This window comes from Apiospora marii (genome assembly GCF_038362585.1).
Source record: "Apiospora marii strain CBS 49790 chromosome Unknown utg000004l_segment0_segment0, whole genome shotgun sequence".
Taxonomy (NCBI): domain Eukaryota; kingdom Fungi; phylum Ascomycota; class Sordariomycetes; order Amphisphaeriales; family Apiosporaceae; genus Apiospora; species Apiospora marii.
Window position 1 is genome coordinate 2,834,251 of NW_027117375.1, and position 22,633 is coordinate 2,856,883.

Consider the following 22,633-nt stretch of genomic DNA (forward strand, 5'->3'; position numbering starts at 1 on the left):
CAAGTGAGGAAAAGCATGATCCGAGTGACTGGGATAAGTCGGTAATGCCTGCCTGTAAACAGTTTCTCTCTGTGCGTGCGTGCCCCGCCGCCAGGTTTTTTTCTTTTCTTTTTCTTTTCTCTTTCATCAGTTTCGTACTTGCAAGCCTCTCTTTTGCGCCTAGGATCAAGGCACCCCTCACCACCGTTCCTCACCTCAGCTTCAAATGAGCCAATGCGAGCGCTCAAAAGCGGTGACAATAGTGGAGGTTTGGGGCCAGGATGGAGAAATGCACATCGGCACCTCCCTCCTAGCCTCCCCTTCCACGACTTAGACGCAGCAGCAAAGTAAACACCCATGTGCATGTATGTAACGTGGTTAAGCAGCATGCAGGACTCCCTTCCATCAGTAAATACAAACACGGGCCTGCAAGATAGCCGTGACAACTCCTTAGGAACAAGCTATTGTGAGCGGTTGGATCTCCGAGCCCGACACTGGGGCTCCCAAGGGAAGCTCTCGGGGTACTTGCAGCGGAATCGATGCGCCCGTATCAAACATGGGCTCAGACTGAGCTCCAGGATTGGCTGGAGGAGCCATTGCTGAAGAGCTCCCTGACCTGCTGAGAGAGCTCTGCACTTCAAGCTTTAAAATCCTCCTCCACTCCTAGAAACACTCCCCCACCCCATACCAGAACCAGCCATTGCGCGCCGCCCAGCCGATCATCGATCGAGTCAGACTGGCGAATTCCTAGAGCACTTTGTAATGAGTTCATCAGCCCAGGACGGACCAATTGAGGGGCCAGTAGCAACTGGGAGGCAGAGAGAAGAAGGAGCGGAAGCAAAAAAAAAAAAAAAAAGAGTAAAAAAATTCGGCTCCAGCATAGAATTTCCCCAAGGACTCGGAGTCTCCAGTCCAACCCAAGCAAGTCTTATAGACAGGCAAGGGTATAGGTAGAGAGAGCGCCCATGTAACAGGCCCGGCATGGTTAAACTGTCGACCCAGCAATTGCTCTCGAACAAGATCAAACGTACAGCCACCCGATGGAAACTAATGAGCTTGGAGCTACCTGCCCAGCTTGCATTCGATCCTTTGTTAGCCATATTTAATAACATTGCTTCCACGTCACATAGAACCGCACTACTGCCCTGGGATATAATTGGCAAGACGGGTTGGTGCAAGATGGCGTAGTGGACTGGTTTAATCAACCTAAAGAAAGAAGTGCCTTGATCAAGTTTCTCCCACGCCTCACGCCCGCTCCAGTCTGTCTGGATCCAGCGCCCCAATTCCAGCACTGGATCAAAGGCTGTTTTCGGTGACCCGACCCTTTCGTATGTGCACGCGTGCCATGCCTAGTACCTGCTACTTCTCTTACTTACACACTTACACCACACTTGCCTGCAATCATTTGGACTTGATTCGATCATTGAACCACTAAACCGGCTGGTTACATGGACTTTCAGTGTTGCTGCTCTTTGCCCGTCTACCCACCACCCCCCGGAAAGTGAGAAGTGAGAGTGCAGGTGAGAGAGAGAGAGAGAGAGAGAGAGAGAGAGAGAGAGAGAGAGAGAGAGAGAGAGAGAGAGCTAGTTCGCCCTCCTACTCCTACCATTCTAGGTCCCTGGTCTCCCCCCCTCGTCCCCTCAATCCTCCCACACCCACACCCACACCCACCAAGGACCAAGACCAAGACCAGCAAGCCAACACCTCATCTCACCTACCTACCCTCCAGTCCCATCCCAACTTCTCATTCCATCCAAAACGTTTCTTGTAACACCCACTGCACCTTTTGATAAGGCAAGCTCAAAGCTACCGTACCGCAACCTTCAGTCAGTTCAGCTCCAAGACTCGGAAGCCAGGGCTCAACACTCAATGCGAAACCTTCACGATACCTGGGCCCAAGTTGTCGTTGCTGCTGCTGCTGCTGTCAATTGATCGTTCCTCGACATCCACACATCCCACCTGCACCTCTTATCGCGACCTATCGCAACCTTAGCAACCTGATAACGGGTCAATCAACAATCAACCATCACCAAGAAGGAACCCCTCCATCGATACCGATTCGACCCGCCTGCCACGCTCGACGAACAGAACCCAACCTGAAAGCGCATGGTGGGGTTGCCCTCACCTGGAGCCCAAGTGCAAGATGCCGCCTCGATCCTCGCTCACGTCGTCTTTTTCCATTGCCGATTCCACGAATGAGGTCGTTTGCCCGCTGCGAAACCAGGATGGCTCGAGCTGTCGCAAGCGTTGCCTCGGTGTAAGTACCTAGCTCTCGGCCTCCTATTTACTGTCCTGACTTGGGGTTGGTGCTTGCCTCGTCGGATACGGCGCAAGTACACGATGCCCACCCTGCTGCAATCGATCTATGCGATGTGGTCCTCGTTTTCATGCACCCCGGATCTAACTGGAACTCTGCGCGATTGTAGGAGAAACGGTTCCGGTCAATGCAGGAACACATTCGAAGGGCGCACCCAGAGCACTACATCTCCAAGCTGCCAGCGACCGAGGAAAGCTTCAATCTCATGGTCAATACCCCACCTCAAGACCGATCTCAGCTTCCCCAGAACCAGCCAGCGGGCGCTAGCTCTCAGCAACCCAACAACAGCAACAACAGAACTCCGGGAAGCGCACCGGGCGCGGTAGACCCGATCAGGGGTTACCCGCTGGACCCGCGGATTAACTATTCCCACGACGACCCAAATGCCACCCCCGAGACCCCGAGGCGTCCGGAAGACTACAGCAATGGCCTGCTGCCAACTGCGAACGCAGCGGCCGCTCTAGCACAGCTAGGGCAGATGCACAAGTTAGAGCCGGATTGGGACTCCGGTGAAGTATACAATACGCCTCACGTCTCGGCAGATAGCCATCTGATTGATCCCTCATTACAGGATTGGCAATCTGACAATGATGCCCGGAGGATACCGAGGACTACCATTGAGTTGCCTCCTATCCAGATTGACCATACAAGTGATTCTTTTCCTGCCTTGAATTCCTCTGCCCGGCAGCAGATGGACCTTCTTCCCTCAATTCTATCCAACTCCCCGCCCGGCCGCTCCTCCACCCTCCCTCCTTTGCACAGATCCCTTGGCCCCAACCGGCCGAGGAAGCAGTCTGTCGCCAAGCGTCACAAGAAGCAGAAATCGCGCGGGACCGCTTCGGACTGGCTCAGAAGGATTCAGAACGACGAGCGGTCGAAATTGAGTGTAGTGGGGGGTGTTGATCGCAAGGCACATTCTGTCGAACCCACTGCGGATTATGGGAAGCGGTGGGAAGACTTGATTGATGCTGCTGCATCTGCTACGGAAGACATAGAGGACGACAGGACTCCAGTAAGTCTCTATCGACGTATTGATCCTGCTCTCCTAACGTCTCAGGTACCTCAATCCCCCATCTCTATCCATCGAACCTCTCTACCCCCCTTCCCACAGCAGAGCTTTCCAGGTTACCAGGCCTCGCCTCTTCAACAAGCCCTTACCCCACCGTCCTTTGCTCAAGAGGTGCCTGAGCCGTTTCCTTCTGTGGAGAGCGGAGAGAGCGGAGACAACTTCCACATCGGGACTGCTGGGCTGTCCGACTCGTCGCCAAGTTACTCAGCACAAGATGTCCACATCTACTGTGCTGCTTGTCAGCGGGCATCCAGGCTGAAGGAGTCGTATGCGTGCACAGAATGCATCTGCGGCCTATGCAGGGAATGTGTGAATGTGCTCATGGAGGAGCAGGGGGCCAGGCGGAAATGTCCCCGCTGCGCCACTATAGGTGGCAGGTTCAAGCCGTTCCAGCTTGAAATACGGTGATCTTTGTGCTGACCTCAGCTCGCCTCACCAATAAAGCCAAAAAAAAGAAGCGTCACACCGCGTCAGCCGTTCGCCAGATACATGTCAAGTTTGGCCAGGCTAAACACTGGGCGGGGCATGAGGCTTGTTCGACCACGATATTCAACTGTGGTGATTCGGATTTCGTCAAACCCCCGCCACATACTTACGACGCGGCCCAGCAGTGGGGCGAAATCTCGTTTACGGCTTTGAGCCGATATAGAGACCATCGGGCTTTCTTCTTTGCACTATAGACCAAGATCGGTCATCAAGTTTTTACGTCGAATTTCAAGTCGCAGATCTTGCATCAAGGATAATGGCCGTGTGTCGTAAAGACACGGTTTGAATTTATGAAGACCGGAAGGCTCAGGCGTTATAAAAGGGGAAAGGGCTATATGGCGTTTTTGTTTTGGGGGCTTCACTACCTGGCTCTTGGCACCTTGTGTGTTTTTCACTCGACTTTTTGCATGGAAATGGTGGCACAGGAATATCCCCATAGGGTACGAGCGCCCATTTGTTTGCTCTTGCAGTAGCTTGACCCGGTATCTCACGTTTGTTTGGAGGCAGCTAGATTTGCTGCACTCATCTGCTAGAGCCATTTTGATGGAATAGGGGGTATGATCTGGGCTACAAGCAGAAACTGCTGCGGCTGATACGTTTATATAGACATGTCTCATGGAAACACCGTTCAAGATGCAAGCACTGTGAATTGATGTGGTTTCTAATTCTTTTGTCTTGTCTTGGCTCGGAAGTTGCGATGTGGCGAGCCTGCTAAGTATGAATATCCTGGTCCTCAAATTTACCTTCGGACCTCAAACTGCGACTCGCCCTCCTGGATATCGCGCTCCTCTTGATCGACCTTCATGACTTTAGAGTGTGGTGGTCCTTGGTCGATGTCCTTGAAGAACTGCTTGAGGATGCCCTCATCTCCTTGTGCTTCTCCCTCCACCTAGTGATATGGACAGAACGTGTAAGCGAAATTCTTTTTTGGTCTCGGATTACTAGAAAAAACCCATGGCGTGCGTACCTTTTCGTTATCCGTATTCCGACACCATCCAGTGATGCCAGATGCCGTTGCCTTCTTCTGTGTGTAGTAACGAAAGCCGACGCCTGTGGTTGCAGAGGGGTGGTCAGGTGACGTCAGAGGTATGCTATGTAGGAAGAAGAGTACTGACCCTGTACTCGGCCGTGCACGAGGAAATACATCTGTTGGTCAAGATGCAGTTAGCACATGGTGGCTAGGTGAGCGGGCGTTGTTTGAGAGGGACATGTTATTTACTCTTTGTGCCATGGCTGGTGTCTTTCTGCCGATGTGTCTGGTTGTGATGTTGACCGTTTGTTTTTGATTCCAAATGGACAGGATGGGAAGCTATGGTTGCATTCCCACATTGTACCCCCAGTGTGTTGGAGCCTTTTCACTGGAGCTGGAGCTGGAGCTGGAGCCGAGCTTACTGAGCATACAGTACTTAGAGGTAGCTACGGCAGTGCTCCAGCTACTGGCAGACTGGATTGAAGGTAACGAATTTCAGCGTAAAGGTACATGTACTTTAGGTGCGGAATACGTAACGTACAAGTAACGTAACGAATGCATACCTGGGTGGCACGGGTAGTTCCTGCGCTAAGGGGGTCGATGGATCAAATCAATGGCCGGGGTAGCACAAACAGCGGGGGAATCCTCGGCCAATCACAATCAAACGCCGCGACCGAGAACAGAAGTCAATCGCCCGCCTCCTGTACATCATCAGCAATCCGACAAAACCACCCATCAACCTATCAACAACAGCAACGACAACGCAGAGAACCACCCAAGCACGGCATCTTTTTACTGGCAGGCTACCTGAACTCGCACACATCATGAACCCCGAAGCGGCCTCCGAAGTGGCACCCGAACCCCAAGTCCTGTTCCGTGGCAAAAAGCGCAAGGGTCAGTACAGGCAGCGAGCGACAGACGATGATGTACCGGCACCGACGTCAGAGGTCAACCAGAACGGCGACGCCACTCGAGTAGATGGCACATCTGTTCTGTCCGTCGAAGAGCGGCCAGCCGAAGCTACCGAGTCTGAGGCGCAAGCCGCCGCAGATGAAGAGGGCGTCTCTGTTGCTGAGCTCCTCCGCCGGCGCAATGCCCGAAAGTCACGTCTACGAGGAGTTGGGTTCGCGCCCCAAGATGCCCAAGGCAACAGCGGTTCCATTTCGTTCGAAGATGAGTTGAGTCTCATGATCCGGGAGGAGGAGCAGAAGGCGGCGGTAGACATATCGGCTGGTGGCATGGGCAAGCGCTTCTCGGCGCAGACAGGCCATGTGGGCGAGCTGGTGAACAGGCATATGTAAGTCGCGCCTCTTCCCCGCCTCGCATGCCCTCCCTACAGTTACTGATGGAGCAAGGGAGGATTATATAGCAGCCCAATTAGCCAAACGACATGCGCCTACTTCGCCGCTGCCGCCCTCGGCCACCCAGTCTCGGTCACTTGACCATGCCGCCAGTAGCAGCGCGCATGCAGTGCCCAAACCAGAAGGCCACATCGCCATGCAAGGGAAGCTCCTAGAAGTCGACCTCGGCGACGAAGTACGTAACCGAAACGCCAACATGACGGACCGCGCGTGGAGGCAACTCCAGGGCGAAAAGATCGACGACGAAGCGCCGGCAGGCCCGCCCAAGAAGGTCCGCCTAGGTCGCGATGGCAAGCCTTGGAGGCCGCGGAACAGGCGGGATAGCGACGCCATCAAACGCGATCAGCTGGTAGAGGAGTTGATGCGAGAAAACAGACGTGAGTGGTCCCCCCTTCCTCGTGCGATACATCGCAGTTCCCAAAGCTAACCCCACCCTTTTTTCAAGTCGATATGTACGAGACACCGAAAGCCCCGGTGGCCAGCACCTCAGCAGAAGATACTGCTGCCGCCGATGACCGCATCGCCGAAGAATTCCGGAGAGAGTTTATGGACGCGATGGCTCAGAGGCAAAAGAGGAGGAAAGCGCCGGCGCCAGCTGCCAAACCTGGTGCCAAGAAGGACGAGGACGTCCTCAGGGGGCCTAAGTTGGGAGGAAGCAGGAACACACGCGCCGCTATGCGAGATCTCTTGTTGAAACAGGAGAAAGAAAAGCGGTGATCGGATGGCTATGGGTTGGCCGTCTAGTACAGTCTTGAGGTTTGGCACGATCACGACTTGACCATGTCGCGGTGTCCACGCAGCGGTTTCTTTCGTCACTCTCCGAGTTATTTTCTACTGGAACGCAAGCGACTTGGGTTTTATGTCTTTTGCGATTGTGCGTGTTCCTGAAATACGGATATAAGATACATAATTTTTGGGTCATTTCATCTTCTCATTAATCGAGTGCTTAAAGCGCCTGCGTTATTTGTCGCTTCAGGCAGCCAGGTGCAAGTTATATATATAGGTACTTATCGAACATTTGTACCAACTTTCTCGTTTTATTTCTCCAACTCTTGAACGATGGATGCCGTGTGCAACTCCATCCTCTGCACGGCATCCTGGTGAAAATGGGGTTTTGTATATGTAGTTATGCGCTTAAGCAAGAGTCGAATACCTCATTGATGGGAACACTTGACACCTGCCGAATTACGTTTTCAGTGTCCCTCAAGCTGAGGACCCTGTCATGGCATTATGGTATTGTCCGTCTTCTGCTGCATCGGGAAATCAGCCGAACGCCAACGAATGCCAAGACGTCACAATTCGTCCCGGGACGGCGAAATCTAACCAATCTGTATTTGGGTTGCAATATATCTGATTCAACCCACACGGCAGTGATCTGCAAGGGCCGACACCACTGACCGTTGCAGAACCGCATAGCGTCCCAGATCCAGAACGAGTACGGAAGGGAATGACGTGCAGAACAGACATTTGCCAACTAGTATGGCATGATGGAGGTGTGGAAATGGTGCGAGGGAGTGAGCGGGATTAGACCCCCATAGAGGGGGTGGATGGATGGGAGGGAAAAGAGAGAGAGAGAGAGGGAGAGATCAAAGCTGATTATCTCCTGTTGTTCTGCCCGCCGGCCCGTCCACCCACTCCGCTATCCGCTTTGGCTACGGGCCTTGCAGTTCCATACAGCCCCAAAGAGAACCGGCGCGGATGCGCAGCGCTTGGCAACGCGGGCCTCTTTACGCTATCTGGACAGCCATGGCGAGAGAATAGGCGCATCATGGCCAGAGTTGGGGTAAAAAAGTTGGAGAAAAGCCACGGAAATTCTATTGTTCATGCATGCATGCCGGGTCTGGCGGTGGAGAAGAAGTCGTGAGAGAGGCTATCAGCCGTGTCTTGTCGAGAGGGGCGGGAAAAACGAATATGGATATGTATAAAGTCACCCGTCACCGGGAGGCTGGATAGTGGTTGGCTCATCAAGTGCGGCACTCATTGTCTCTCTATCTCTGTCTCTGTCCCTGTCCCTGTCTCTTTTGCCCTGCGTCGTCTACTATATTACTCAACTTGAGACAAGCATGGCTCGCAACGTGCTCCTCCCGGCACTCCTGGCCGGCCTCGCCGCCGCGCAGAAGCCGGTAGGCACCGAGACGCACCCCAAGCTGACGACGTACCGGTGCACGGTCGCGGGCGGATGCTCCGAGGCGACCAACTACATTGTGCTGGACTCGTCGTCGCACTGGGTGCACCAGGCCGACGGCAGCGGGTGCGGCGACTGGGGCAGCGGGCCCAACGCCACGGCGTGCCCGACGGTCGAGGCCTGCGCCGAGGCCTGCGTCATGGAGGGCGTGTCCGATTACGGCACCGTCGGCGTCACCACCGAGAGCGACGTCCTCACCATGACGCTGCTCGTCGACGGCCAGACCAAATCGCCCCGCGTCTATCTGCTGGACGAGACCGAGGAGAAGTACGAGATGACCAAGTTCACCGGCGGCGAGTACTCCTTCGACGTCGATGTCTCCAAGTTGCCCTGCGGTATGAACGGCGCCCTCTACCTCTCCGAGATGGAGGCGGCCGGCGGCAAGAGCGAGTTGAACCCGGGCGGCGCCTACTGGGGCACGGGCTACTGCGATGCCCAATGCTACGTCACGCCTTTCCAGAACGGTATTGTAAGTAGTAGTCACTTACATTGGATCACATCTCTCCCCTTTACTCTTCCGGCAGCATCTAACTCTCGCTCTAGGGCAACGTCGAGGCCAAGGGCGTCTGCTGCAACGAGATGGACATCTGGGAGGCCAACTCGCGCGCCACGCAAATCGCGCCGCACACGTGCAACCAGACGGCCCTGTACCTGTGCGAGGGCGCCGAGTGCCAGGCCGAGGGCGTGTGCGACAAGAACGGATGCGGCTGGAACAACTACCGTCTGGACCAGCCCAAGTACTACGGCCGCGGCGGCGAGTTCACCGTGGACACGACGCGCCCCTTTACGGTGGTGACGCAGTTCCCCGCGGACGCGTCGGGCCAGCTGCTCGAGATCGAGCGGCTGTACGTGCAGGACGGCGTCGTGATCAAGTCGGAGACGGTGGCCAAGGCGGGCACGCCGGCCGTGGACAGCATCACGGACGAGTTCTGCGCAGCGACGGGGGCGACGCGGTTCATGGACCTGGGGGCGCTGCGGGAGATGGGCGACGCCATGGCGCGCGGCATGGTGCTGGCCATGTCCATCTGGTGGGACGCCGAGGGCGCCATGGTCTGGCTCGACGGCAGCCAGAACGGCGCCGGCCCCTGCACCCAGGATGAGGACAAGCCCGACGCCATCCTCGCCGCCGAGCCCGACCCGACCGTCATCTTCTCCAAGATGAAGTGGGGCGAGATCGGCTCGACCTTCACCGGCAACACGCCGGCCAGGAAGCACCGGGCCTTGAGGAGCTAGGGGATCACCTCCAAGTACGATCGATGTATATATAGAGCGAGAGGGAGACAGACATGGGGTCAATTTTGTGAATGCACCACATGCTAACACATACCTCAGAATTCAAATTTTGTATATATTAGATTCTCCTTGAATAGTTGAAGATTTACCAACGAAGTCCATGATCATCGACGTAGTTTCGTACTGTGATAGACGTGCATGTTCCTGTAGCTAATGTTGGCTGGTTGGCGTACTTGACTTATTAACCATTGTTGTACCGGTTTTTAAAGGTTAGCGACACTTGAAATTATTAAATATTAATAGAAACCCTGGAACCCATAAACTCGATCGGAGCTGAACTGAAGGATGCGGAACCGAAACCTGGCATGGGATTTGTTGGAAGTATTTTTGCCTACGCCGCGCAGGAACTCAGATTCCAGGATCTCGGTTGACTACAATATCGTCGTAGCGTAGTTGTACGGCATTTCGCAGATGGTGTGCAAGCTAACACACACACACGCACACACACAGGGACGGTGCGAGACACAATGGCTTGCCATTGTCTTACTGCTACGATCTGGGGAGAGACAACGCCGGCACTTCCGGGCGAAGAAGGCTGACTGGCAGCGTGAGACAATGTAGATACTGCGCTCACCACTATGTCATATGCCACACCACCTTGGCAGTCATGAGTCGGGTGGGTGGCAGGTCTGGCGACCGAGCTGTTGTTGGCCTCCTGCCCGGCCTCCCCTTGCCGCAACGAGTGGAAGAAGAGGCCAAAAAGAACCATTGAGAGTGGGATTTTGCTTGGGAGGATCGCAACCTAAACCAAAAAAGAAGGGCAGCCTTCATCTTGCCATATATATGTTTGTAGTAGCACCAACTTACATACTCTGCGATCAGGGTAGAGTTGCGAGCGATAAAGGAAAATTACAAGCCACCTGGCACGGAACGATCCTTTTCGAAGTTTCATGTTGCGAATGCAGCCATTCCTTCCCACCAACTCAAATAGCTTCCTTGGGGTTGCATTGAATTTGCATCCTGTTTCGAGTCAGTTTTTTCGGGTGCAAACAGAAAAAGAGAAAAAAAACAAAACAAAAAGCTCAATGCCGACAGATCCAGGGTGCACACATACAGAACACGTAAAATAAGCAAATCCGTGCCGCAACGTCGATCAGACAGCCGTCGTAGCAGATCTCATTGATATCTTATCGTACTGTATGCGTGTACCCGGGGCCCCAAGCAGCAGGTTCCTGAAAACACCTCGGGGCGGATAACCCTCGCGTAGATCCCTTTCAAAGTGGGGGTGAGTATACGTGGACGGTTGACGATTGCGATGGAGCTGGAGTCTTCGAGAACCACAATCAGGATGGTTCATCTACGCCAGGGAGAAGGCTCACTGCTAGTAAAAAGGGTGTTATTGCAGATGTGCACCGAAGCGATGGCACAACATGCGGGTGATGTTGTTTTCAATGGCCGTTGGCTTGATCCTGGATCCCTGGGCACCGATACTAGTAGTCTAGCTTATGTGAGAGTGTCATCCAGGGCTGAACGGGAACTCTCCGTAGTAGCCGTGCCATGCATGGATTCCTGTTAATCCTCATCCAGGCTACCTGTCTGCTCGTCCCTCTTCCTAAAATCGGGGGCGTGTGGCCTAGATTGGGGCATAAGTCGAACAACAGCATACCTCATCTACGTCACACGTCACATTGAGACAGGGCATTCATAGAAGGCATGAACAAAGCTATCATCATTTCTAAGTGTGACACACTGCTCTAGGTTTCATAGAACCACAGAAGCGGAGGCTGGCCAGGTACAACAAAAGAATGGGATGGATAGTAGCAAATTGGAAGTGCCATTGCTACCTCCTTATGTTACGACCTCCAGAGAACATACTTCGCGATGAACAAAGAAAAGTGGCAGCCTTTGGTAATAGCCAGACATGTCCAGCTCAAAACACCCCAAAAATCCACGGATTGAACCTCTGAACGCCTTATGGATGCTCGCCGCCAAGTGATCCCAAATCGCCCAATAGTTCATGAATCGACAATGTCGCAATTCTTTTGGCTGGCCCTCGGGCCACATTGAAAATAAAATGTCGTATAATTATGTACAGGTGAAAAGTCGTGAAAAAAGATGCCTCCTCAAAACCAGAATAAAAGAGTGGATTGAGTTCCCAGGCTCCGGATCAGTGATTTGCTAGATCCAGATCTCCTGTTGGTAAGACGGCTCTGGCTTGAAGAACGTCGTGAATAGACTGTGCACTTCCGCCGCATACTCCTCGGCCTGAAGGCAGCAGAGACCCTTGGAGGCGAGCTCCTTCTGTTCCTCCTTCACCAGATCCAGCTTATCCGATACACCGTAGTCCTCCGCAATCTCCGTCACTTGAGCCAGCTCTTGGCCGAAGGGGTGGGTCGAAGGTGTTAACTCATGCCTCCTCGTCGACCGCTGTCGAACTGGCGGAACTGGCGTAGAAGCCGTCACGGCTGGTGTTATGGAAGATGCAGACACAGGCGGGGCGATAGGTTTGCTTCGGCTGTAGGAAGTCGACGAGATAGATGTCGCCGTAGTCGATGTGGATGAAGACCGGGACAAAGAGAAGCTGCCCTTGGAAGAGGCCGTGTGCAGGGATTGGTTCGAATAACGAGCAGCGTGCTTTTGAGCCAAATTGTCGTAGGATGCCTTCTTGGTGTGAGAAGGGGCTCGCTTCGGAATCGAAGGGGCCTCGTTAACCCGGGGAGGCGCCTTTTGACCAGGAGCTGTAAAGTAACAAGACAGATGGTTGGGCTCCGGCGAGCTGGCACGCTCCTCAACAGAGGCTACGTCAGGGCTGGTAGGGGGCGAGGATGCGTTGGTATGAGCATCCGACTCATCATCCGAGGACTTGGAGTTTGATGACGATACAGAGCGGGCCGACTGAGGATGGAGATCCGGCGCGTTGTACGCAAGCATATTTGTCGTGTGGGTGAGTTCCATGGGCGAGGATATCTTGTTGCGAATAGATCCGGAAGACCCGAAGCCCCGGGTCACCGTGTTGCTGCGCTGCGGGGCGCCCGCATCTTTGAGGTCTATGGAATGCTGCTTTGAGCGCCGGGTGGTGAAAGCACGGGCGAGAGACATCTTGAGCTTTGTTGGCGGGGCGCTCGGGAATCTTGGCAAACTTGAGGGGAGAACTGATGAATTGCCAAAGCTCGAGCGGGCCGAGTGTAGCTTCTCCAGAGATATAAGGCGCGAGAAAAAGCAGATGACGACCAATCTGACAGGTGATTTTTCCGAACGGTCTGGTATAGCTCAAAGACAATAGAGGGTTTGACTCTGGAGGCTAAAACCAGCAGGAGTGATGCGACTTTTTTTTTAGTGGTGTGGGCAATGTGACAATCCTTGATCCTGCCTAGAGCGTCAAAGAGTTGCAGCAATAGGCGGCAGTCTGCAGCACTGCGGTCGTCGCGTGTCGCTTGAATAGATCCGTCTGTTGAGCTTGTGCCACAATAAGAGTCACCCTGATTCGGAAGGTGTTTTGACGATTTGGAGTCAGATGGGCCGCTTGTTTGGAGACAGCCTATGAGGACCCTGAAGAAACAGCGCCGTGACACTCGCTGTGTTAGTCAACGTCACTCGAGAATACACCAAGTTCCAATGGTCTGGTGCGATCCTCGCCTTGTCCAACACCGTTTGATTTGCAACGAAACAAAATGCACCGGAAATCCCAAGTGCGATTGCTGCAACAGCTTCGTTTCCTGCCGTAGGACCAAAAACTAAGAATGGCCGAGACTGGGTTTTGGCGCGCAGCAAAGATCCCTGGCAGACAATGCGGTTAAATGCTGTGAGAGGCGGTAAAAGCCGATGGGGAAGAGGAATCGAAGAAAAAAAGCGCTGTTGTTGGGTTGACTGTTGAATCCAAGTCAAAACAACCAAGACTTGATCGCAGTCTGAAGGTCCAGCTAAATGCGTCGTCGTTTGAGAAACCGTTCCTTTCAAAGGCGGTCTTGTAGTGAAGTAGACAGAGAGAGAGAGAGAGAGAAAGATGCCGTGCTGCGTGGACGGCGTTGTGCGTGTCGTTTGCTTATGTGGAAGGAGCGGTGTTGTTGCTTGCTTCTTCAAGTTTGACCGGTTGCAGGCACGTTGGTCGAGTACGGCAACTTTTGCGGTCGTGGTGTGCTATAGCCAACCTTCTTTGAGATAATGAATAGACCCGCCCAACTATATCGGATTGCGGCTTGCTGTTGTACCAGACAGGAAACAGTGAAACAACCAGGTTTCTCAGGGATTGTGGTGAAGAATAAAGTGGTTTGCGAGAGAAAAGAATGGCTTCCACGGGCCGGCGAGCAAGGTCGAAAAGCAGAGACCTGCGTTACCAAGCAACTGAATAGAGAGTGACTTGTGGGAGGGAGAGGAAGTTTGGAAAAAGTCCCGGCAACACCAAAAAGAGAGTTGGAATGTGAAGGTGTGGATAGTCGACGACAGATGCATAGACGACCTCGAGGGGGAGATGGAGATGGGGACCACCTTCGGTAATAAAAACGCGTGTGGGCCTCGAGGATAGAGGAAGGAAGCCAACGATATGCGGAGGGCTGCCAGGGCAGGAGCAGGGGAGATCCTAGGATAGAGCTTTCCTTTGATACTACACTAGGCAGGGCCTGGGCAGGGGTGGTGGTGAAGGCGCAGGTCGACGACGACGATTATTATGGGCACCCAACATGCACCACTTGATTCATTCTAGACTCACCTTCTGTCCTACAGCTTCTAAGACTTCCATTATATGCTTCCTTTTCTGTTTACTCCTGACTTAGCACAGCCAGGCCCCCTGAGCTCTGGCATCAGCTTTTGCAGAGGAAGAAGAGAAGAGAAGAAAAAAAAAAAAAAACAAATAAACATGTAAAGTGGTCGGTCATTCTGTATGATTCAGCTTGCCGGACTCCTGTCAAAAAAAGCAAGAGTCGACCCACGATGCACGCCACCCTCCACCACCCTTCCAGGGCCTGCTACTAGTAACTAGATACTGCCTGCTGCTCCCACGCGCACAAACTACTGCAACATGGCGCCGTAAATAGGCACTTAGTTACGTTCTCGCTACGGTAGATTAGCGCAGATTAACAGCAGGGGAGAGAGCGCAAGGCGGAGGAGGTGAAAAGGGATGGCTCTGACGACGAACCAACAGACAACAGACCAACTGCCAGCCCTCATGCGCTCTACTCTAACGAAGACGAGCGGGAGAAAACCCTTGTCCATCTTCCCACTTGACGCGCCTGCTACTACGACTATGCTACTACATGTGCTACTATGCCGGACCACGACGCTTTTAGGCTAGAACTGGACGGCGAACAAGCGCATCGACTCGGGCCTGATAGGCCTATCCATTTTGGGGAGGCCAATCACGTTGGCTTGTTTCTCTAATGCCCTCTTGTTTGCTGCCACCCCTTGTCTGCCCCTCCCGGTCGGGCAGGGGTTTAGGGCAGCCTAGGCCAGGGGGTGTGGTTCGGTCCACGCTGGAGGGAGAATGCAAGCAGTAAGTGCAGGCCAATGATTTACCTCTCACCAATGCAGGTACAGCAGGTGCAGGCGGTTTGTACCACTATGACCGCAAACAGTTACCGACTCATGTCGAGCCATTCCTGTTCCTGTTCCTGAATTAATCCTGACAAAGCTGATGGCGAAGAGAATTTTTGCCAGTTGGTGGGAACGATCGTCCCCTCCATCTGCATGTTCAAAAGGTTTTTGTGCTCGCATTTCTTGGGTGCATTACGTGGTCGCCCACTGTCGCACCACAAATCTTTGCGTTGCTTCTTTCGCATGAACCGGTTGATTCACTCAGCAATCAGGATGGGGGATCAAGTGGTATGGATGGATGCGCTGGGCGTGCGTGCGTCAGTCGTCGTCGGCCGTGGCACGAAATTGGGCCAGATTGCCCAGGAGCCAGATGCCAGGGCGATTTATCTCAGGTCAAGCATTGCTGGAGCCGCCATGTGCTCATCATCAATGCGCCTGAATGGAGTTCAACTTAGGGGCATGCGTGATGCGCCCAAATCCATCCAGACCAAGTCCCTTCGGGCAAAAAAGGGAAGAAGCCAAGCCGAGTTCTGCCCAGTGCCCAGGGTCGGCATCCACAAGGAAAGAGATCCCCTCTTGGCGTAATCCCTCGCATTGGCCACGAGCCGTTCCCTGCACAAGGGCTGTCTGCTCTGGTCTGTAGTTGAAACGAACGAGGCGCGGGCTTGCGGCTAGCTGATTGGCTGGGTGTTCCAGGCCTTGATTGGATATCTCCGATCCCAGCGTTTCAGCGTCCGTCTTGCCGTCACCTCTCGTCCAAGCATGCATTGTCATCACCACTCGCACCACCAACACCACCAGTCCGCCATGTCGGTCGGGGAAACGCCTAATGATCGTCCGGCAAGAATGGAAGAGCCACACCGTCCATAGTTACTGACAACTGACAACTCACCACCGTTTTCTCAAAAAATGGGTGTATTATCGCACGCGACAGGGGCAACTCGCTCGCTAGGCCTCTCACTACAGCGCAAGGGCCGCCGACTACGAACTCCACTTACCAACTGATGTGGTGTGAAGCATCGCGTAGGGAGGCACATCTACGTACAGAATGTCGGGTTTTGTCTATCACGGCAACCATTGGGAATGATTCAGTCCGTCGGCGGCTCTCTTGCTGACATGCACAGTCTATCCTTCGACGCGTGGCACAACGCCAATTGAAGGCCAAACGCGCCTCTCCACCAGCTATCGATCACATTATTCATGTTCTAAACTACTGTACAAATCCTCACTATGGCGAGCCTCCTGCCGAAGTACCAGTTGCCCCTAACCCTTTGAAAAGCTTGCAAGCGAGCGACGCCGTCCACGTTATAGTGGCAGCTGTCTAGCAAAGCCGAGTCATGTTCAACCGCCTGACGGCTGTACACTGCCTATACGCGACACGGGAATATGAAATGTATGCGGGCACGTTGAGTTCAAACATTCATCATCACAGGTCTCCGGATTTGCTACCTGCAGCACCATTTACCCCTATTCAACGATTGATGCGACGTTACACTGCACCACACAGCTACAGGCAGCGTGCCACACATAACCTGTGTGTCTTACTTGAGGCTTTGATTAACATACAATAGTTCTGAACAATGTTGTAGCTCAGCTTCTGCTGTAAGGAGTCTCATGTTGGTTCATCCCATATGCTAAGATGGTAATTGTTTAATTCATCCCAGCTACAAAGGGTTTAGGTGACATCCAACAGATTCAACAGTAAACTCAGATGGTTGCTAGCAGGGAAATCCTCAAAGGGGTAGTCTGATACACATGCCAAAGTCGAAAACTTCAATCTGGGCTGATGAATAGCTAATCCTCCTCCATCGAGTCTGCGTCGCTATCCTGACCATCCTCGTCGTCATCCTCTTCATCCTCCTCACCCTCGTCCGAATCAGAGCTGCTGTCATCTGCAGCAACACCCACAAGCTTGTCTTCAACGTCGGCTTGCGGCTGGTTGGCCATCTTGTTGCCAAAAGCTTTGCGCACAGAGGCGTTGGTGCTTGTGTCCCAGATGTGCATGGTGCCTTTGCTTCCCGCTACTGCAAGCCTGAACGCCACATCGACGTCAGGCGCGAAGGTTGCCGAGAAGACGCGGCCGACGTCCAGGTTGCGCGACACTACCATCTGCGGGCCGGTAGGCGTTATGTTCCATAATTTGACGGTCTTGTCAGTGGAGCCAGTAGCCATGAAGCCGGGAATTTGGCTATTGACGTCAAACGACGAGAGAGACTCGTCGTGAGCTTGCAGGGTCCACAAGGGCTTGCTCTCTGACGGGCTTGAGGGCGCGTTTCGGGCATCGTGGTAGTGAATGATACCGTTTTCGGTCGAGGCGAAAAAGCAGTTCGGATCATGCGGGTCCCACCTGACGTTCTCGACATCGCTCTCGACACCCCATCGATGCACCTTGGCGTCAGGGGCTCGCATATCCGCCGCGACTATTGTTCGATCGTAACTGCCACTCAGCAGTACAGTTGACTCTACTGTGTGCCATGCAAGCGAGCAAACCTTGTCGGTATGGTAGGAGTAAGACTTGGCGCACTTGGTGGTGTTCAGGTCCCATAGCTTGACAGTCTTATCAGCAGATGCGGATGCCAGGAGGTTTCTGTGTTTCCGGTTGGCAGCCAGGGACAAGACTGCATCAACATGGTACTCGTCGTTGGCCTTCTTCGACTTCTTCTTCTTCTTCCTCTTTTTCTCGTCCTCGGGATTGCCGCCCTGGCCCAGGATGGCGTTGGGATACATGCAGTCCACCGTATCCAGATCCCAGATTTCGATATCGGGATCCATTGTGCCTATCGCTACGAAGTTGGCGGCTGAGTTCTGCTGCTCAACGGCCTGCTTGCCGACAGCAACGTCTAGCCATTCAACGCAGAGCGGAATGGCAGGAAGCATGATGTCGTGATGCACGTAGAGGTTATCTGAGTCGTCTTCGTACACGTAGACCTCAAGATGCGCCAGCTCATCCTCGACCTTGGCGGCTAGCAAGAGGTTGTCCGTTGCCAGAATTTGGAGATCCTCCCGGTCCTCGTCTTCGTCGTCTTGGCCGTCGGGTATCGTAATGTATGGGTCCTCCTTATTGGAATCGTAATACGCCAGGGACTTGACGTTGCCAAACATGTCCATCTTCTGTCCCTCTGGCTGGTCCTCGTCGTCGTCATCGTAATGTTCCAGGTCGTACTCTTTCAGATCGTCGTCGTTAACATCAACTCTGCGATGCGAATTAGCGAAAACCCAATCTCTTAACCGGTACTTTGTTGCGTACTCTTCCTCGTCCTCATCCATTGCGCCTTCGTTGGATGCGTCCTTCGCGCTGGCGGCACCCTCTCCCTGGAGCTTCGCGCCACCGTCCTGCTCCTCCTGGGCCTCCTCGAGGTCATCATTTGCGTCGTCCAATTTCAGCTTCGCGAGCTCTGCGATGCGCTCGAACTCGGCCTCGTCGAAGGTGTACTTCTTGGGGAACGGCGCCGCGAAGCCGCGCGGCACCCAAGTCGCCGTTGTGATCATGGAAGACATGGTCGGTGATCGCTACTTCCCAGGCAACAGACCAAGAGACTCAGAACTCGAAATAGTTCTGCCGGTACTGCCTTTTGCTGAAAGAAATGCAGTTCCTGAGCTGGAAAGTGCCCCGCTGTGACTGCCAAATTCAACACCTCTAAACTTCCAAAATTTTGAAAATTTTAGCGGGGCTTATCTTATCTGCGATGCCTAAATCAACCCAAAGTACCTGCGTACTTATCAACTGGCTGGGGAGCTTTCAGCGTATGCTGATAGGAATACGATGATATTTGTAGATTCACATGATCTTCCACAGTCTGTCCTTACATGCACATTATAATTCATATCTTCGTGCACCTATATATCTACCCTATTAACGTCTTCATACTGTGATGTCACTGAATAGGCAGAAGGTAAAGAAATAGTTTCCACACATTGAGTTCGAGCTGCAGCCAATCAAAGAGGCACTAGCCACTGTCAGATCCAAACACCGGCTTGAGCTGTCTCCCTTCGGTACGTACCTGCGCTCACCGGAGTTACGAGGTTACTGTTTTCTTTCCATCAAATACAGTCGGCTTTCGGCAGACCAGCATTCATCAACATCACAATACTCGAGGCCATGGATCGTGACTCCCGAGGTTTCAGTCCCAAGCGACGGAAGGTCGACTTTAACCCTCTCAGGTCCGACGATAGATATGCATCCCTCCCTAAACGGCCCCATCGATTCGCAAACGACGGCAACAATGGCTCCTCAACACCGCGGAGGAATTTCGCCGCCACGCCACGACAGCAGGAGTTCGATGCCCAGAAAGAACCCCGTGTGAGCGCCGAGGACGAGACGGCACTTGACCGAGACTGGTACCTGGGCGACGAGAATGGTCACACCTTTGGCGACGAGTCGCACGATCCGTTCAGCAGCTACGATGCGACATGGGTAGACCAGCGCCAGCGCGAGGAAGCCCTGGTCGAGAAGAAATCAGGGCAAATGCGTCACATGAACGCACGGCAGATGCAGAAACAGAAGGATGTCGATGCTTGGGAGACGAACCGGATGCTCACCTCCGGTGTAGCCCAGCGACGCGGGATGGACGATGACTTTGCCGACGACGACGAAGGCACCAGAGTTCACTTGTTGGTCCATGACCTGAAGCCGCCGTTCCTCGATGGCCGGACCGTCTTTACGAAACAGTTGGAGCCCGTACCGGCCGTGAAGGACTACCAGAGTGATATGGCCGTCTTTAGTCGCAAGGGGAGTCGCGCTGTAAAGGACAGGAGGCAACAGAGGGAGCGCCAGCGGCAGGCTCAGCAAGCTACGAACCTGGCAGGCACCAATCTCGGTAACATCATGGGCGTTAAAGAGGACGAAGGAGACAGCGCATTGCCAATCGCCGCCGAAGAAGAAGAGGCCAAGCCAGCCGGGAACAAGTTCAGCGAACACCTGAAGAAGAACGAAGGAGCGAGTGATTTCAGTCAAAGCAAGACGCTGAGAGAGCAGCGCGAGTTTTTGCCAGCTTTTGCAGTGCGAGAAGACCTACTCCGCGTTATCCGCGATAATCAAGTCGTGATCGTGGTGGGCGAAACCGGTTCGGGAAAAACCACACAACTGACGCAGTTCCTCTACGAAGATGGGTATGGAAGCCTGGGCTTGATCGGATGTACCCAGCCTAGGCGAGTCGCAGCTATGAGTGTAGCCAAACGTGTGGCCGAGGAAATGGAAGTGACACTGGGAAGTCTTGTCGGGTATGCCATTCGATTCGAGGATTGCACCAGCAAGGAGACTGTGATCAAGTACATGACCGACGGTGTTTTGCTGCGAGAGTCCCTGAATGAACAAGACCTCGATCGCTACTCCTGCGTGATCATGGACGAGGCACACGAGAGAGCTCTGAACACGGACGTTTTGATGGGCTTGTTCAAGAAAATTCTACGGCGGCGGCGCGACCTGAAGCTTATCGTCACCTCAGCTACTATGAACTCCAAACGGTTTTCCGAGTTCTTTGGTGGTGCACCTGAGTTCTTTATCCCCGGCCGAACCTTCCCAGTCGATGTCATGTTTCATCGCTCGCCGGTGGAGGATTACGTTGACCAAGCTGTGCAACAAGTCTTGGCCATTCATGTTTCTATGGGGCCTGGAGATATCCTGGTCTTCATGACTGGCCAAGAAGATATCGAGTGTACTTGCGAGCTGGTCAGAGAACGACTGAGTGCGTTGAACGATCCACCGGAGCTTAGCATTCTGCCTATCTACAGTCAGATGCCTGCAGATTTGCAGGCCAAGATTTTCGACAGGGCGGCTCCTGGCGTGCGGAAATGCATTGTCGCTACCAATATTGCCGAGACCAGTTTGACAGTCGACGGTATCATGTATGTCGTTGACAGCGGATTTTCGAAGCTCAAGGTATACAACCCACGCATGGGTATGGACGCCCTCCAGATCACTCCCATTTCACAGGCAAATGCCGGCCAACGTGCAGGCCGTGCAGGTCGTACCGGGCCTGGAAAAGCGTTCCGGCTTTTCACCGAAAAGGCCTACAAGGATGAGCTCTACATCGCGACCATCCCCGAGATTCAAAGAACGAACCTCAGCAATACAGTGCTGCTCTTGAAGTCACTTGGGGTCAGAGACCTTCTCGACTTCGACTTCATGGATCCTCCGCCCCAGGAAGTCATTACCACTTCGCTATTTGATCTTTGGGCACTGGGTGCGCTCGACAACATTGGTGAATTGACAGACCTTGGCTCGAAGATGAACGCCTTTCCCATGGATCCACCTTTGGCCAAGCTGCTGATCATGTCAGAGCAATACGGTTGCAGCGAGGAAATGGTGACTATCGTGTCTATGCTCTCGGTCCCCAACGTCTTTTACCGACCAAAGGAACGCCAGGAAGAGTCGGATGCTGCTCGCGAGAAGTTCTTCGTCCCGGAGTCGGATCACTTGACCTATCTTCATGTCTATTCGCAGTGGAAGTCCAACGGCTATTCCGACGGTTGGTCTACGCGCCACTTCCTCCATCCGAAATCGCTCCACCGTGCTCGGGAGATCCGGACACAGTTGCTGGACATCATGAAAATGCAGAAAATGGAAATGATCAGCTGCGGCACTGACTGGGACGTGATACGAAAGTGCATCTGCTCAGGTTACTACCACCAAGCGGCGAAGGTCAAAGGTATTGGCGAGTACGTCAATCTGCGCACCTCGGTCACCGTGCAGCTGCACCCAACGAGTGCGCTATACGGCTTGGGCTTCTTGCCCGACTACGTCGTGTATCACGAACTCATCCTGACTTCCAAGGAGTACATGTCGACAGTGACTTCGGTAGACCCCCACTGGCTGGCCGAGCTTGGTGGCGTCTTCTACTCGGTGAAAGAGAAGGGTTACTCTGCCCGAGAAAAGCGCATCACAGAGGTCGAATTCAACCGGAAGATGGAGATCGAGGCAAAGATGGCCGAGGACAAGCTGAAAGAGGAGGAGAGATTACGCAACGAAGAGGAAGGTTCGAAACGCGTTAAGCCGGCCGCGGCGGAGAAGGCAGGCAAAAAGATTGTCACTTCGGGTGCTGTGAAAAAGCCCGCCATCAAGCGAAAAGCACGAGGATTTTAACGAGGATGCCGCTGCTATATCCTCACCAACTGCCGGCCTGATAGATAAGACAGTCTCTAGCCCGGCATGCTAGACATTACGAGGCGACTTGCATTGAAACCAATATGTCTCAACCACAAACATCGGATTGAGAAGAGTTCATTTGCCCCAAGCACCTGGGCCTGGGCCTGGGTTGAACGTGGGGACAGTTCGAAATGCAGATATCCGTATCAGGACAATAAGGGAATCAGTGGCTCCTCCCCTCACGCCAAGGATTTTACCCGTAAAGATGGAAAACAAGCCCGATTGGTCTTATTCTATCATTGGACAGCTGGCGATAAAACATTCAATGAACAGGGGTTTTTTCGCAATGGCCGTTCTCACGATGCAGGAAAATACGGGGCTGTCTAAGACTGGAGGCTGACACACTCGAGTCACGCTCGATAC

The 22,633-nt window shown here is 53.5% G+C and overlaps 7 protein-coding genes across 7 annotated transcripts; 4 read left to right on the forward strand and 3 right to left on the reverse strand.

The window, feature by feature from the left end:
• Positions 1-2,122: 2,122 nt before the first annotated feature.
• On the forward strand, positions 2,123-3,773 carry PG985_006832 (uncharacterized protein; the record flags this gene model as incomplete). The annotated part of the gene is made up of 3 exons (XM_066826601.1): positions 2,123-2,236; positions 2,406-3,308; positions 3,354-3,773. The coding sequence occupies 3 exons, from the start codon at positions 2,123-2,125 to the stop codon at positions 3,771-3,773; spliced, it is 1,437 nt and encodes a 478-aa protein (XP_066686208.1).
• An 817-nt stretch (positions 3,774-4,590) lies between these two features.
• Positions 4,591-5,250, reverse strand: PG985_006833 (acylphosphatase; the record flags this gene model as incomplete). The annotated part of the gene is made up of 3 exons (XM_066826602.1): positions 4,591-4,740; positions 4,819-4,942; positions 5,186-5,250. The coding sequence occupies 3 exons, from the start codon at positions 5,248-5,250 to the stop codon at positions 4,591-4,593; spliced, it is 339 nt and encodes a 112-aa protein (XP_066686209.1).
• A 395-nt stretch (positions 5,251-5,645) lies between these two features.
• Positions 5,646-6,899, forward strand: PG985_006834 (uncharacterized protein; the record flags this gene model as incomplete). Its single annotated transcript, XM_066826603.1, has 3 exons — positions 5,646-6,118; positions 6,177-6,559; positions 6,628-6,899. 3 exons carry the CDS (start codon positions 5,646-5,648, stop codon positions 6,897-6,899), a joined length of 1,128 nt encoding a protein of 375 aa, XP_066686210.1.
• A 1,346-nt stretch (positions 6,900-8,245) lies between these two features.
• Positions 8,246-9,600, forward strand: PG985_006835 (Endoglucanase 1; the record flags this gene model as incomplete). The annotated part of the gene is made up of 2 exons (XM_066826604.1): positions 8,246-8,836; positions 8,911-9,600. 2 exons carry the CDS (start codon positions 8,246-8,248, stop codon positions 9,598-9,600), a joined length of 1,281 nt encoding a protein of 426 aa, XP_066686211.1.
• A 2,178-nt stretch (positions 9,601-11,778) lies between these two features.
• Positions 11,779-12,699, reverse strand: PG985_006836 (uncharacterized protein; the record flags this gene model as incomplete). Its single annotated transcript, XM_066826605.1, has 1 exon — positions 11,779-12,699. The coding sequence occupies one exon, from the start codon at positions 12,697-12,699 to the stop codon at positions 11,779-11,781; it is 921 nt and encodes a 306-aa protein (XP_066686212.1).
• A 4,221-nt stretch (positions 12,700-16,920) lies between these two features.
• On the reverse strand, positions 16,921-18,624 carry PG985_006837 (WD domain-containing protein; the record flags this gene model as incomplete). The annotated part of the gene is made up of 1 exon (XM_066826606.1): positions 16,921-18,624. The coding sequence occupies one exon, from the start codon at positions 18,622-18,624 to the stop codon at positions 16,921-16,923; it is 1,704 nt and encodes a 567-aa protein (XP_066686213.1).
• A 601-nt stretch (positions 18,625-19,225) lies between these two features.
• Positions 19,226-22,207, forward strand: PG985_006838 (uncharacterized protein; the record flags this gene model as incomplete). Its single annotated transcript, XM_066826607.1, has 1 exon — positions 19,226-22,207. One exon carries the CDS (start codon positions 19,226-19,228, stop codon positions 22,205-22,207), a length of 2,982 nt encoding a protein of 993 aa, XP_066686214.1.
• Between the last annotated feature and the right edge of the window lie 426 nt (positions 22,208-22,633).